This window comes from Salmo salar, chromosome 01, assembly GCF_965601325.2.
Source record: "Salmo salar chromosome 01, fSalSal1, whole genome shotgun sequence".
NCBI classification, from domain to species: domain Eukaryota; kingdom Metazoa; phylum Chordata; class Actinopteri; order Salmoniformes; family Salmonidae; genus Salmo; species Salmo salar.
In genome coordinates, this window is record NC_138291.1 from 175,573,875 (window position 1) to 175,591,395 (window position 17,521).

The window sequence follows — 17,521 nt, forward strand, 5'->3', positions numbered from 1 at the left end:
AGCACCACCCCTATATCAAATGAATCATCTCCAGCACCACCCCTATATCAAATGAATCATATCCAGCACCACCCCTATATCAAATGAATCATCTCCAGCACCACCCCTATATCAAATGAATCATATCCAGCACCACCCCTATATCATATGAATCATCTCCAGCACCACCCCTATATCAAATGAATCATATCCAGCACCACCCCTATATCAAATGAATCATCTCCAGCACCACCCCTATATCAAATGAATCATGTCCAGCACCACCCCTATATCAAATGAATCATCTCCAGCACCACCCCTATATCAAATGAATCATATCCAGCACCACCACAACATCAAATGAATCATATGCAGCACCACCACAACATCAAATTAATCATATCCAGCACCACCCCTATATCAAATGAATCCGCTCCAGCACCACCACAACATCAAATGAATCATATCCAGCACCACCCCTATATCAAATGAATCCGCTCCAGCACCACCCCTATATCAAATGAATCATATCCAGCACCACCACAACATCAAATGAATCATATCCAGCACCACCCCTATATCAAATGAATCCGCTCCAGCACCACCCCTATATCAAATGAATCATATCCAGCACCACCACAACATCAAATGAATCATATCCAGCACCACCCCTATATCAAATGAATCATATCCAGCAGCACCACAACATCAAATGAATCATTTCCAGCACCACCCCTATATCAAATGAATAATCTGCAGCACCACCACAACATCAAATGAATTAGTTCCAGCACCACCCCTATATCAAATTAATCACCTGCAGCACCACCCCTATATCAAATTAATCATTTCTAGCACCACCCCTATAATTTCCACCTGTTGTCTATTCCATTTGCACAACAGCATGTGAAATGTATTGTCAATCAGCGTTGCTTCCTAAGTGGACAGTTTGATTTCACAGAAGTGTGATTGACTTGGAGTTACATTGTGTTGTTTAAGTGTTCCCTTTATTTTTTTGAGTAGTGTAGATTGTTGAGCAATTAGTTTAATTTAATCCATTTTAGAATAAGGCTGTAACGTAAAAATTTTTTGGGAAAAAGTCAAGGGGTCTGAATACTTTCAGAATGCACTGTATAAAAATGCTGGATAGGCCATTATTTTGGCTACCATGGCTATGTGCCCATTGGATGATAATGCCCTCATCCACAGGGTACGACTAGTCACCCAACTAGCACAGTGGATCTGGGCTGATTCCGGCTGAGAGTCGGGGCACTCGGCTGAGAGTCAGACTCGGCCGACATCATGTGGGCCGAGACTGGGCCGCCTTCGGCAGTATTACTTAAGGCTAGGATGTGGCGATTGAGCGCGGTCCGATTCTGGTGTGAGTTATCTGGCCAAAATGTATTACTTGGGTCTCGGGCCGATTGGGGATACTCCCTGGCAGATGATTACACGGGCTGCTTTATATAATTAACATTTCATTATTTATTTATTTTTCCATATTTTTGTTTCTGTTCTGTGATCAAAAAATACAATTAACATTTAAATTAAATTCTTTAAGAGTCCTGTTTAAGTTGTATTTGAGTATTTTGATACTTTGTGCAAGACAATTGATAAGCATTAAAAACTTTGTGGATGGAGCCTCCCGAGTGGCGCAGTGGTCTAAGACACTGCATCGCAGCGCAAACTGTGTTGCTACAGATGCTGGTTCAATGCCGGGCCGCGACCGGGAGACCCATGAGGCGACACACAATTGGCCCAGCATCGTCCAAGTTAGGGGAGGGTTTGGCCGGCCGGGATATCTTTGTCCAATCGCGCTGTAGAAACTCCTGTGGCAGGCCAGGCACATGCACACGGTCACCAGGTGTACGGTGATTCCTCCGACATAATTTTTTTGGGGTGGATGGGTATAATTTGTATGCATAAAATGTGTAACAGTAATATTTAAAATTACTAAAATTGGGTAATTTGTATACATTAATTTAAATTTGCATTGGGCCGCTTCTGGGGGGGTTCTAGTAAGATGCCAGCAAAGTCGGCTGAATTCCGGTAGACGGAAACGGCCCGATGTACTTGGGCCGATTCTGGGCAGTCATTCATTTTGATTCCGGGGCGAGTCCGACACCCGATTCCGGCCCGATTCAATCAGTTCCGGCCCCCTGGAAGAGGGCCACTTCTGGGCTGATTCCTCATTGCTAGCTGGGCACTAAATGGTTTGATGAGCATGAAAATTAGATAAACATGCCATGGCTATTTCTGTCACCAGATCTCAACCTATATACCTGTATATCGCTCTAAAACAAACAAATCCTATTGTAAGGCTTGTAAAATGAAGCCATGCCTGTCAACCCTGTCTCCACTGATGACTATTATGACTGCGTTGCCTTCGACCAGGCAAAGCCCTGCAGGGCTGTGGCAGCCTGCTTCCGTGGCCTCTCTATTCCAGGAAGGAATGCAAGGTATTTCATCAGCACAGCTGAAGAGGGTGGAGAGACACGTAGGCCTGGACCCCAAGGCCTATAAACACACAGGCTATGAGCTGGCAGCTGGGTCTCTTCGTTTGGTGGTAAACTGTGCTTCCTCGTGTGTGTGTGTGTGTGTGTGTGTGTGTGTGTGTGTGTGTGTGTGTGTGTGTGTGTGTGTGTGTGTGTGTGTGTGTGTGTGTGTGTGTGTGTGTGTGTGTGTGTGTGTGTGTGTGTGTGTCTCGCCCTCGATTGTTTAACTTTAGAGAACATATGAGTGTTGGGGGAGCCAGTGCTCTCACTGACTAAGGGGGACAGTTGTGGGAGCCAGTGCTCTCACTGACTAAGGGGGACAGTTGTGGGAGCCAGTGCTCTCACTGACTAAGGGGGACAGTTGGGGGAGCCAGTGCTCTCACTGACTAAGGGGGGCAGTTGTGGGAGCCAGTGCTCTCACTGACTAAGGGGGACAGTTGGGGGAGCCAGTGCTCTCACTGACTAAGGGGGACAGTTGGGGGAGCCAGTGCTCTCACTGACTAAGGGGGGCAGTTGGGGGAGCCAGTGCTCTCACTGACTAAGGGGGACAGTTGGGGGAGCCAGTGCTCTCACTGACTAAGGGGGACAGTTGTGGGAGCCAGTGCTCTCACTGACTAAGGGGGGCAGTTGGGGGAGCCAGTGCTCTCACTGACTAAGGGGGACAGTTGGGGGAGCCAGTGCTCTCACTGACTAAGGGGGGCAGTTGGGGGAGCCAGTGCTCTCACTGACTAAGGGGGACAGTTGTGGGAGCCAGTGCTCTCACTGACTAAGGGGGGCAGTTGGGGGAGCCAGTGCTGTTACACTGACTAAGGGGGACAGTTGGGGGAGCCAGTGCTTTCACTGACTCAGGGGGACAGTTGGGGGAGCCAGTGCTCTCACTGACTAAGGGGGACAGTTGGGGGAGCCAGTGCTCTCACTGACTAAGGGGGGCAGTTGGGGGAGCCAGTGCTGTTACACTGACTAAGGGGGACAGTTGGGGGAGCCAGTGCTTTCACTGACTAAGGGGGACAGTTGGGGGAGCCAGTGCTGTTACACTGACTAAGAGGGACAGTTGTGCGAGCCAGTGCTCTCACTGACTAAGGGGGACAGTTGGGGGAGCCAATGCTCTCACTGACTAAGGGGGACAGTTGGGGGAGCCAGTGCTCTCACTGACTAAGGGGGACAGTTGGGGGAGCCAGTGCTCTCACTGACTAAGGGGGACAGTTGGGGGAGCCAGTGCTGTTACACTGACTAAGGGGGACAGTTGGGGGAGCCAATGCTGTTACACTGACTAAGGGGGACAGTTGGGGGAGCCAATGCTCTCACTGACTAAGGGGGACACTTGGGGGAGCCAGTGCTCTCACTGACTAAGGGGGACAGTTGGGGGAGCCAATGCTCTCACTGACTAAGGGAGACAGTTGTGGGAGCCAATGCTCGCACTGACTAAAGGGGACAGTTTCAAATCATTGTTTGCCGAGGTCTACCGTGGTGTAATGTCTCTCAAGGTTGGCTGACAACGCCTGGAAAAGGGTCGGGAGAGAATTGTTCTATAAGGGTAGAGGCTCTGTTTGTGATAAGAACAATGCTCTGGGTTTCTGTTCACTGTGACAGGGGGAAATGGGTTACGTTCATGATTTGCTCGTGCAGTCACTGTTTTCCCTGCAGGCTCACTAACCATAATAGAGGCTCTTATCATTTAGAAGAGTTTCTAAGAGCTTTCAGACAAAACAGCACGTCATGTGCTGCGATGAAATGGCTTTGAATTGGTTGACCTGATATTTTTTGGTGATTTTTTTACCCCTTTTCGTGATATCCAATTGGTAGTTACAGTCTTGTCCCTACGCTGCAACTTCTGTACGGACTCGGGAGAGGCGAAGGTCGAGAGCCGTGCGTCCTCCGAAACACGACCCAGCCAAGCCGTACTGCTTCTTGACACAATGCCCACTTAACCTGGAAGCCAGCCACACCAATGTGTCGGAGGAAACACCGTACACCTGGTGACCGTGTCAGCGTGCATGCACCTGGCCCGCCACAGGAGTCGCTAGAGCGCGATGGGACAAGGACATCCGGGCCGGCCAAACCCTCCCCTAACCCAGACGACGCTGGGCCAATTGTGCATCGCCTCATGGGTTTTCCGGTCGTGGCCGGCTGCAACACAGCCCGGTATCAAACCAGGATCTGTAGTAACGCAGCTAGCACTCCAATGTTGTGCCTTAGACCGCTGCGGCACTCGGTTGGCCCAAACAAAGAAACTTTACTTGATATGAAATTAAACATGCCCTGCATTCTCATGTGTTAGCAGAACGGCAAATAGCCATTTGCCCAGAAACAGTTAAAGGTAGACCAAGTACAATGGCAGGTAGTGGCAGGTAGTCTAGTGGTTAGAGCACTAGGCCAATAACCGAAAGGTTGCTAGATCGAATCTCTGAGCTGACAAGGTAAAAATCTGTCGTTCTACCCCTGAACAAGGCAGTTAACCTGCTGTTCCTAGGCCGTCATTGTAAATAAGAATCAGTTCTTAACTGACTTGCCTAGTTAAATAAAGGTAAAAAAAATAATATATATATATATGCTTCCTGCTTAAAGACATAAATAACAACAAATCTTCTAAAATGGTCACTATTTGCTCCTCACTGGGATTAACATAGAGGCATGTTGATTTCTGTAAACAGGAAGTCACCCCATTGAGTGTGATGTCATAGTGCTGAATGTACCTATAATAGTGTTTTGATTAAGTATAGAACCAAGTAAGACGAGTGGCCTTTTCACGTGGTCTGTAGTCCTTCTGAAATCTGTCAGGTTTTAAAAGTACACGCCCCATACAAGAAGATTTGCCCCGAGATATAATGCTTTACCTACATTCAGCCCTCGGATATAATTCTTGATTTACCTACATTCAGCCCTGAGATATGCTTGTTATCTACATTCAGCCCAGAGATATTTGACCCTGATCAGAGAGCGTTTAGGAAATGGCAACAGACGCAGAGTAAGCACTTCTCAGGGTCTTTGTGCATTCAGCTAACTGTTATACAGAGTGAAAAAACGGGGCCTGTATTACAATGTACTCTGTAGCCTGACTAGAGGCAGGGATGTTTTTGTGTGAAAGTACTTTAATGTCTTTCTTTCCTGTCGAATGACATTAATCAAGACTCTGTCTCATTCCTTTAAAGCGATAAATGTACCCTTTAGGGACAATCTTACTGTACTTGTAATAAAATAAGGATACGTCAAACACTTGTGAAACGTGTAGCAACATGATGTTGACTGTTAACACTAAAACATCAGTGAGAATCCAAAAAGGTATGTCGATTAGCGTGGTTGGATAAAAACCATGCTGCAAATAGCTGGTTGAATACATACAGTTGAAGTCAGAAGTTTACATACACCTTAGCCAAATACATTTAAACTCAGTTTTTCTGAATTCCTGACATCTAATCCTAGTAAAATTCCCTGTCTTAGGTCAGTTAGGATCACCACTTTATTTTAAGAATGTGAAATGTCAGAATAACAGTAGAGGGAATGATTTATTTCAGCTTTTATTTCTTTCATCACATTCTCAGTGGGTCAGAAGTTCACATACACTCAATTAGTATTTGGTAGCATTGCCTTTAAATTGTTTAACTTGAGTCAAACGTTTCGGGTAGCCTTCCACAAGCTTCCCACACACGCTTTTACAGTTCTGCCCACAAATGTTCTATAGGATTGAGGTCAGGGCTTTGTGATGGCCACTCAAAATACCTTGACTTTGTTGTCCTTAAGCCATTTTGCCACAACTTTGGAAGTATGCTTGGGGTCATTGTCCATTTGGAAGACCCATTTGCGACCAAGCTTTAACTTCCTGACTGATGTCTTGAGATGTTGCTTCAATATATCCACATAATTTTCCATCCTCATGATGCCATCTATTTTGTGAAGTGCACCAGTCCCTCCTGCAGCAAAGCACCCCCACAACATGATGCTGCCACCCCCGTGCTTCGCGGTTGGGATGGTGTTCTTCGGCTTGCAAGCCCCCCCTTTTTCCTCCAAACATAACTATGGTCATTATGGCCAAACAGTTCTATTTTCGTTTCATAAGACCAGAGGACCTTTCTCCAAAAAGTACTATATTTGTTCCCATGTGCAGTTGCAAACCGTAGTCTGGCTTTTTTATGGCGGTTTTGGAGCAGTGGCTTCTTCCTTGCTGAGCAGCCTTCAGGTTATGTCGTTATAGGACTCGTTTTACTGTGGATATAGACACTTTTGTACCTGTTTCCTCCAGCATCTTCACAAGGTCCTTTGCTGTTGTTCTGGGATTGATTTGCACTTTTCGCACCAAAGTATGTTAATCTCTAGGAGACAGAACGCGTCTCCTTCCTGAGCGGTATGACGGCTGCGTGGTCCCATGGTGTTTATACTTGCGTACTATTGTTTGTACAGATGAACGTGGTACCTTCAGGCATTTGGAAATTGCTCCCAAGGATGAACCAGACTTGTGGAGGTCTACAACTTTTTTGCTGAGGTCTTGGCTGATTTCTTTTGATTTTCCCATGATGTCAAGCAAAGAGGCAGTGAGTTTGAAAGTAGGCCTTGAAATACATCCCCAGGTACACATCCAATTGACTCAAATGATGTCAATTAGCCTATCAGAAGCTTCTAAAGCCATGACATAATTTTCTGGAATTTTCCAAGCTGTTTAAAGAAACAGTCAATTTAGTGTATGTAAACTTCTGACCCACTGGAATTGTGATACAGTGAATTATAAGTGAAATAATCTGTCTAAACAATTGTTGGAAAAATTACTTGTGTTATGGAAAGTAGATGTCCTAACCGACTTGCCAAAACTATAGTTTGTTAACCAGAAATTTGTGGAGTGGTTGAAAAACGAGTTTTAATGACTCCAACCTAAGTGTATGTAAACTTCCGACTTCAACTGTATTATTGTTGCATCATGGTTTCATGAGAATATCAGGCTCCAACCTGTTCAAACGCCTACACAGTTCCTACCCTATTGAAGTTTTATTGCTCTTTTGTAAAATAAATATTTAACTAGGCAATCTAGTCAAGAACAAATTCTTATTTACAATGACGGCATAGGAACTGCCTTGTTCTGAGGCAGAACGACAGATTTTTACCTTGTCAGCTCGGGTATTTGATCTAGCAACCTTTCGGTTATTGGCCCAACGCTCTAACCACCAGCTTACCTGCCACCCCGTAATGGGGCATGTTTGCTTAAAGTTTCCGCCTAACCCTTCCCATCACTATTTTATAACTTTTTTTATGATTGTTAAGTCAAAGACAAAACTATGTATACAAACTGCTGAAACAAGAGCAAAAAAGTGTAATAAAAAGCCTTTAAACAGATCGTTTACAGATACATCTTGTGTCTGTACAACTTCTGTACTCATTTCCTTGATAAGCGGCTAGTTTTACATGGAAGAAATTAGCTTCATGTGCCGAATGTGGATCGTGAGGAAAAACAATGCAAATTATTTTCCTGTTCCCTCTGTGTTTCTAAGATAAGCATTACATCATGTTGGCTAATCATTCCCAAAATGCCGCAGTAAAAGGTGAACATCCCCCCATGACCCCTTGGAGCACAGTTCCAGCTCAGTTAATTAACAGTACCTCAAATCAAATTGTATTGGTCACATACACGTGTTTAGCAGATGTTATTGCGGGTGTAGCGAAATGCTTGTGCTTCTACTTCTCGACAGTGCAGCACTATCTAACAAGTAATATCTAACAATTTCACATATACCCAATACACACAAATCAAGTAAAGGAATGGAATTAAGAATATATACATATGGACGAGCCATGTTAGAGAGGCACAGACTAAGATATAGTAGAATTGTATAGAATACAGTATATACATATGAGATGAGTGCAAGATATGTAACAGGAGGAACACTCTTACTGACAGTTGTGGCTGCTTTGTGTGATGTATTGTCTCTACCTTCTTACCCTTTGTGCTGTTTCCTGTGCCCAATAATGTTTATACCCTGTTTTGTGCTACTACCATGTTGTGTTGCTACCATGCTGTGTTGTCATGTGTTGCTTCCGTGCTATGTTGTTGTCTTAGGTCTCTCTTTATGTAGTGTTGTCTCTCTTGTCGTGATGTGTGTTTTGTCCTATATGTTTATTTAATCCTGGCCTTTTGCCTTTTGGTAGGCCGTCATTGTAAATAAGAATATGTTCTTAACTGACTTGCCTAGTTAAATAAAATATAAAAAGAACATTCCTTAGGGAAACTATGTGTCCTTAAGCCAACAAAGTGTCTAACACTCCCTAGTCCCTTGCCTATGACAAGCATACCCATAACATGATGCAGCCAACACCATGCTTGAAAATATGAAGTGGTACTCAGTGATGTGTTGTGTTGGATTTGCCCCAAACATAACGCTTTGTATTCAAGACAAAAAGTTAATTTCTTTGCGACATTTGTTGTAGTATTGCAAACTTATTGCAAGCAGGATGCATGTTTTGGAATATTTTTTATTCTGTACAGGCTTCCTTCATTTCACTCTGTCATTTAGGTTAGTATTGTGGAGTAACTACAATGTTGTTGATCCATTCTCAGTTTTCTCCTATCACAGCCATTAAACTCTGTAACTGGTTTAAAAATCACCATTGGCCTCAGGGTGAAATCCCTTAGCGGTTTCCTTCCTTTCCATCTACTGATTTAGGAAGGACACCTGTATCTTTGTAGTGACTGGATGTATTGATACACCATCCAAAGTGTAATTAATAACTTCACCATGCTCAAAGGGATATTCAATGTCTGCTGTATTTTTTTTACCCATATACCAATAGGTGCCCTTCTTTGCAAGGCACTGGAAAACCTCCCTTGTCTTTGTCATTGAATCTGTGCTTGAAATTCACTGCTCACCTGAGGGACCTTTTTAAATCATGTTAAACACCATTATTGCACACAGAGCTAGTCCATGCAACTCATTATATGACGTTTTAAGCATATTTTTACTCCTGAAGTTATTTAGGCTTAACGAAGGGGTTGAATACTAGTAAAAATTTGACATGGGGTATTATGAGTAGATCAGTGACTCAAAATCTCAATTGAATCCATTTTAAATTCAGGCTGTAATAACAAAATGTGGAAAAGGTCAAGGGGTGTGAATACTTTTTGAAGGCAGACAATGTGGCTAACCTTCAGCCCAAATGCTAATGTTTTTGCAACTGACTGTTAGAAGTATGAGATTAACCTTCCCACAAGAAAAATAAAATAATCTCAGGAAAGGTCTACTAATGTTTAACCACTTAGCCACTTCCTTTGAAATGCATTCAGAGTGAAATAAATGACCAGTGGGCTTTTGAAGGAGGATGAAACGCCATTCTCCGATAATTTTTCATGGAAAACATTAAAACAAAGGCCTAAAGCATTTAAACAGTACATTTCATAAAACTACTGTAAACTGTAAAAACACTAGCTGACTTGTTTTCATGAGAGAGTATCCCTTAGGGTGAAAGGTCATAAACCATCAATACATTGATAATAATTTGTCGTCAAGAAACTGGGCTTAGATCCAAGGTTGGCAGAAGGTCTTTTTACACTACAGTATGTCATGTGTAACTAGCTTCAAAACATGAGACGAGAAGCATAGACAGGTGACAGAGTTTGAGACAGAACTTTATTGTGATAGCTCTACAAAGATTTCCTCTGTGATCTAGGAACAGATCCTTTCTCTAACATTCAAACATTAGAAAACACAGTGAACATTGGGAAGTGCATCGCTTTTATCATGTGATTTGCTGTTAGCCTGCCTGATATCATGAAATGTAATTAGAAAATGGATTGGATGCGCTGACGACCACAAGCTCGTCAAATAAATAGGGAATTTCGGGGACGATTCTTTTCTGCGTAATACTAAGGATCTAATCTCATCTCATCATAGTAGCAAATTCTTAATTATTCTGATCTTCTGAATCACTGAGGGAACAAACACTAGATGATGTTAACATACAGCAGACAGACCACATGTTGGACACGACAACAAGGAAAGGCAACTCATGACATTTGAAACTGAAAAAAATAAAGTCATCATGCAGATTAGCGGTTCTGGTTATTAATCAGCTGTAAAGTTGTTCTCTCCCTAACTTCTATCTCTGTTCGGATACAGGACTTTTATGTGACGTCTCACCTCTCGGTTAGGACACCCCACTCCAGTTATAGTGCGGAGTGTACTGCCTATATTGCCGTCTTATGGGAATCTGACAGAAGCAGTGAAAGGAGGAGAACTGAAGGTAGCCATTTGTGATTGCTCTTGATTGGCCCAGGGTGGCGTTTACTCCACCTTGATAGGCCCAGGGTGGCGTTTACTCTCCCTTGATTGGCCCAGGGTGAACGTTTACTCCACCTTGAATGGCCCATGGTGGCGTTTACTCTCCCTTGAAGCGAGGAGGCCTCTTCTCCTTGAATGCAACCAGTCCCTCCAGCCTGTCTTTCGTCGGAATCACCTTGGAAACCACAAAAGATGTGTCAACAAAAGACAACAACATATCTGTTCTATTTTTAGTGATCCTGCGAGCGCTGGTGGTTGTTGTTTAGAAGTCATACTATGTGAGTTGTTTGATGGACAACTGAAGACTGTTCAAAGTGGCATCCAAAGTGAGCATAGATATGCAGCAGGTGGAAGAGGTACACTATGTCAATAGACACTATCTAACCTTGACAAAATCGTGGCGTCATTGTATGTGAACTGTATATAAAAAGAAGTGTACATTTTAAATAGTTCTAGCAAAAAAATAAGCATCAGAAAACTAGAGCATATGGGCTATTTAACAGAATATGGGCTATGTAACAGAAGGGTTGTGGAATTGAAGTTGTTGTTCATGACTAGACGTACCTGGGCATAGCATGCTTCTTCAATTGCTAATCCCGTATTTAAATCCACCTGAAAAATATCAAGATATTAGAGAAAATAACAAACATATGCAGCAATATAAACCGTATAAAATAGCTATTTTCTACCATCTTTATTCTTGACCAGCTATGTGGTTTCCTTGTTTCATTGTTTCCTGTCATTGCTACAGGATCGAAACTACAGATGTAGCGTCTTAATTTGATCACCCTGTTGCAGAAGAACTTTCCTGCAATGGAAATGTAAAACTTGTAGTGTAGTATTTGAGGTTTAAAAAGGCTTCTCACGTTTGTAATTTCCACTTTGAAATGTCAGACTTGATTTTCCCTCATGAAAAATGTATCAACACCTACAAAAATGTCCATTAATTACACTGAACAAAAATATAAACGCAAACGGTAAAGCCTTGGTCATATGTTTCATGAGCTGAAATAAAAGATCCCTGAAAAAGCTTATTTCTCTCAAATTTGTTTACATCCCTGTTAGTGAGCATTTCCCTTTGCCAAGATAATCCATCCACCTGACAGGTGTGGCATATCAAGAAGCTGATTAAAAAGCATGATCACTACACAAGTGCACCTTGTGCTGGGGACAATAAAAGGCCACTCTAAAATGTGCGGTTTTGTCAAACGACACAATGCCACAGAAGTTGAGGGAGTGTGCAATTGGCACACTGACTGCAGGAATATCCACCAGAGCTGTTGCCAGAGAATTTAATGTTAATTTCTCTACCATAAGCCGCCTCCAACGTCGTATTAGATCATTTGGCAGTACGTCCAACCAGTCTCACAAACGCAGACCACGTGTAACCATGCCAGCCTAGGACCTCCACATCCGGCTTCTTCACCTGCGGAATCGTCTCAGACCAGTCACCCAGACAGCTGATGAAACTGTGGGTTTGCACAACCGAATAATTACTGCACAAATTGTCAAGGAAACTCATCTGCGAGCTCGTCGTCACCAAATGCTCATCTTTGATGGCCACTGGCACACTGGAGAAGTGTGCTCTACACGGATGAATGGAGGTTTCAATTGTACCGCACAGATGGTAGACCGCGTGTATGGTGTCGTGTGGGCGAGCGGTCTGCTGATGTCAACGTTGTGAATAGAGTGCCACATGGTGGCGGTGGGGTTATGGTATGGGGCAGGCATAAGCTATGGACAACGAACACAATTGCATTTTATCGCTGGCAATTTGAATGCACAGAGACACCGTGAGGCCCACTGTCATGCCATTCATCCGCCGCCATCACCTCATGTTGCAGCATGATAATGCACGGCCCCATGTCGCAAGAATCTGTACACAATTCCTGGAAGCTGAAAATGTACCAGTTCTTCCATGGCCTGCATATTCACCAGACATGTCACCCATTGAGCATGTTTGGGATGCTCTGGATCGACATGTACGACAGCGTGTACCAGTTCCCGGCAATATCCAGTAACTTTGCACAGCCATTGAAGAGGAGTGGGACAACATTCCACAGGCCACAATCAACAGCCTGATCAACTGTATGCAAAGGAGACGTGTCGCGCTGCAGGAGGCAAATGGTTGTCACACCAGGTGCTGAATGTTTTTTTTATCCACGCCCCTACTTTTTTTTTTTTAAGGTATCTGTATACAGATGCATATCTGTATTCTCATTCATGTGAAATCTATAGATTAGGGCCTAATGAATTTATTTAAATTGACTGATTTCCTTCTATGAACTGTAACTCAGTGAAATCTTTGAAGTTGTGTTTATATTTTTGTTCAGTGTATAATCCACATAATAATTAACATTTCCTGTTGCTGTAGGATTCTTTTCTAGCTGTAGCAAACTGGATCAAATTACGATCCTATATCTGTATTGAGCATATGTCTGTGCATTGGTAAAATGTTTACCGACTTTAACAAACCTACCTAGATCCAAGACCCATTCCAAATTCACACTTTAAAGGTTGAATTATACAGAATTAGGCGGCAGCATTTATTTTCCCTGACAGCACAGAGGGAGGAGAAACCTACTTTCATAGGTTACCTTGGCATTTAACTGAACCAGAAATATATCCTGTGCCATACTCTCCTTTAGAAAATAACCTACATTTAAAGAGATCATTGTTGAGCAATTTTATAAAAGGAATGTGGAGAACAATTTCTCTCTGTTTAAAAATGTGCATCTTTCAAGTGGGCCAGCTGCTGTTCAAAGTAGGTAGGAACACGTTAAGCTTTAATGACCCGTATCCATATAGCCTGAGAAAACTACATGAAACCAGGCTGGTCTTGCTTGTGATTTGACCATTTGTCAGATTTGGCCCCAATATGGATATTGGCAGTTTGTGTAGCCTATGATACATTAACTTGGTAGAACAGGCTGTCTACAAACGACACAACACCTGTCAGAAAGTGCGGTTTGGAGATATCTTCACTTGATTTGTCAGTTGTGACCGTTGGCCTCTGGGATAACGAAGTCACTCAACAGATTCTCTCAGGTTTCTCTGACGGCCTTCAGATGTGACATGGGTCCCTTTGGCAAGTGAGCTGACTCACTGACTACTCAGATGCTTACTTCAATCCTCCACCATGCTTTGTGGCACCGATTCCAAAATGCAGCAAGACCCAAGAGGCCAAATACTATTACTAGACCTAGGAGATCATTCCCAAATACTATTGCTAGACACAAGAGGTCATCCTTAAAAGGTCATCCCTAAGGGGCCAATCTCAAATATGATTTGAACCCAGGTCTGCTTAGAACATCAAAATGACATAACCGGTAACCTAACCATTCAATAATAAACATATGACCAGATTTGGTCAAATTATAAAATACTGTACTTGAGGCCAGTATGTTGACTGAAAACATCTGATCACTTATTACAGAGATGGAAAAAGTACCGTTATGTATGAGTCTTACCTCTATGCCCTGGTTGATGGCCAACTTTGCCATCCTAATTGCAATGGGACCCTGAGGATATCAAAGCAAAAAAATTGTTTGTTTAGGGTCAAAAGTACATGTAAATAACAATGGTTGTTGTGTCTACCCTGAGTCTATATTAGAGATGGTTCTCCGGTATAATGTTGCAGGTAACTAGAAATCTAATCCGTACATAAAAGGTACAACATCTGCATTCGCTCAGGTGTTATTTCTAAGAAGTTGATACATCATGACACTCCAAATCATTCAGTGTAGCAGCCTATTCTGAGAATAGGTTTGATTTCAGGGCAACCACAGAGTCAACGGCCATGTCGGAACACCTGTACTCGCGTCTAAAAAGTATGCTGATTGGGTATGCAAAAAAATAAAACGTTTTATATTATGTGAAATTTCCAAAGTAATTTCAGTTTTTCATCTAGTATGAATTCGCATGAATTGAGGAAGAAAATTACATTTTTAGACCCAACTGATAATCAAGTAAGGGGACATGATTTCGGACACAGCCAATGTGTAATTTCATCCCTGCTTAAAGGTGGTATTACTCTGGTTTTGATACAATGTACAGTGCATTTCGTCAAGTATTCAGACCCCTTGACTTTTCCCATTTTGTTATGTTACTGCCTTATTCTAAAATGGATCAAATACAGTGCCTTGCGAAAGTATTCGGCCCCCTTGAACTTTTCAACCTTTTGCCACATTTCAGGCTTCAAACATAAAGATATAAAACTGTAATTTTTTGGTGAAGAATCAACAACAAGTGGGACACAATCATGAAGTGGAACGAAATTTATTGGATATTTCAAACTTTTTTAACAAATAAAAAACTGAAAAATTGGGCGTGCTAAATTATTCAGCCCCTTTACTTTCAGTGTAGCAAACTCTCTCCAGAAGTTCAGTGAGGATCTCTGAATGATCCAATGTTGACCTAAATGACTAATGATGATAAATAGAATCCACCTGTGTGTAATCAAGTCTCCGTATAAATGCACCTGCTCTGTGATAGTCTCCGAGGTCCGTTTAAAGCGCAGAGAGCATCATGAAGAACAAGGAACACACCAGGCAGGTCTGAGATACTGTTGTGGAGAAGTTTAAAGCCGGATTTGGATACAAAAAGATTTCCCAAGCTTTAAACATCCCAAGGAGCACTGTGCAAGCGATAATATTGAAATGGAAGGAGTATCAGACCACTGCAAATCTACGAAGACCCGGCCGTCCCTCTAAACTTTCAGCTCATACAAGGAGAAGACTGATCAGAGATGCAGCCAAGAGGCCCATGATCACTCTGGATGAACTGCAGAGATCTACAGCTGAGGTGGGAGACTCTGTCCATAGGACAACAATCAGTCGTATACTGCACAAATCTGGCCTTTATGGAAGAGTGGCAAGAAAAAAGCAATTTCTTAAAGATATCCATAAAAAGTGTCGTTTAAAGTTTGCCACTAGCCACCTGGGAGACACACCAAACATGTGGAAGAAGGTGCTCTGGTCAGATGAAACCAAAATCGAACTTTTTGGCAACAATGCAAAACGTTATGTTTGGCGTAAAAGCAACACAGCTCATCACCCTGAACACCCCATCCCCACTGTCAAACATGGTGGTGGCAGCATCATGGTTTGGGCCTGCTTTTCTTCAGCAGAGGCAGGGAAGATGGTTCAAATTGATGGGAAGATGGATGGAGCCAAATACAGGACCATTCTGGAAGAAAACCTGATGGAGTCTGCAAAAGACCTGAGACTGGGACGGAGATTTGTCTTCCAACAAGACAATGATCCAAAACATAAAGCAAAATCTACAATGGAATGGTTCACAAATAAACATATCCAGGTGTTAGAATGGCCAAGTCAAAGTCCAGACCTGAATCCAATCGAGAATCTGTGGAAAGAACTGAAAACTGCTGTTCACAAACGCTCTCCATCCAACCTCACTGAGCTCGAGCTGTTTTGCAAGGAGGAATGGGCAAAAATGTCAGTCTCTCGATGTGCAAAACTGATAGAGACATACCCCAAGCGACTTACAGCTGTAATCGCAGCAAAAGGTGGCGCTACAAAGTATTAACCTAACCTGTTGGGGCTAGGGGGCAGTATTTGCACGGCCGGATAAAAAACGTACCCGATTTAATCTGGTTACTACTCCTGCCCAGTAACTAGAATATGCATATAATTATTGACTTTGGATAGAAAACACCCTAAAGTTTCTAAAACTGTTTGAATGGTGTCTGTGATAACAGAACTCATTTGGCAGGCCAAAACCTGAGAAGATTCCTTACAGGAAGTGGCCTGTCTGACGATTTCTTGCCCTCCTTGATCATCTCTAACAAATACAGGGGATCTCTGGCATGACGTTACACTTCCTATGGCTCCCATGGGCTCTCAGAAGGCGGGAAAAAGCTAAACAATGTAATTCCATCCCCAGGCTGAAACACATTAGCGCGTTTGGCAAGTGCTCTATCGAGGGCCATTAGACTGAGGCTCGTGCATGAGGGGATAGCATGCTTTTACTTTCACTCTCTTTGTAATAAAAAATGATTTCCCGGTCGGAATATTATCGCTTTTTTACGAGAAAAATGGCATAAAAATTGATTTTAAACAGCGGTTGACATGCTTCGAAGTACGGTAATGGAATATTTAGAATTTTTTTGTCACGAAATGCGCCATGCTCGTCACGCCGCTATTTGGATATAACAATGGATTATTTGGGACCAAACCAACATTTGTTATTGAAGTAGAAGTCCTGGGAGTGCATTCTGACGAAGAACAGCAAAGGTAATAACATTTTTCTTATAGTGAATCTGACTTTGGTGAGTGCTAAACTTGCTGGGTGTCTAAATAGCTAGCCCTGTGATGCCGGGCTATCTACTCAGAATATTGCAAAATGTGCTTTCACCGAAAAGCTATTTTAAAATCGGACATATCGAGTGCATAGAGGAGTTCTGTATCTATAATTCTTAAAATAATTGTTATGTTTTTTGTGAACGTTTATCGTGAGTAATTTAGTAAATTCACCGGCAGTGTTCGGTCGGAATGCTAGTCACATGCTAATGTAAAAAGCTGGTTTTTGATATAAATATGAACTTGATTGAACAAAACATGCATGTATTGTATAACATAATGTCCTAGGGTTGTCATCTGATGAAGATCACCAAAGGTTAGTGCTGCATTTAGCTGTGGTTTGGGTTTATGTGACATTATATGCTAGCTTGAAAAATGGGTGTCTGATTATTTGGCAAAAGGTCGAAAAGTTCAAGGGGGCCGAATACTTTCGCAAGGCACTGTACTTTCCCCCCCTCATTAATCTACACAG

At 42.7% G+C, this 17,521-nt stretch overlaps 1 protein-coding gene across 1 annotated transcript in view; it reads right to left on the minus strand.

The window, feature by feature from the left end:
• Positions 1-10,056: 10,056 nt before the first annotated feature.
• auh (AU RNA binding methylglutaconyl-CoA hydratase) overlaps positions 10,057-17,521 on the minus strand; it is a 59,704-nt gene continuing 52,239 nt past the window's right edge. The window contains exons 8-10 of the mRNA XM_014145464.3: positions 14,200-14,250; positions 11,294-11,341; positions 10,057-10,904 (exon numbers count right to left, since the gene is read on the minus strand). Coding sequence (XP_014000939.1) covers positions 10,827-10,904; positions 11,294-11,341; positions 14,200-14,250 — 177 coding nt within the window. The 3' untranslated portion in view covers positions 10,057-10,826. The remainder of the gene's footprint in view (positions 10,905-11,293; positions 11,342-14,199; positions 14,251-17,521) is intronic.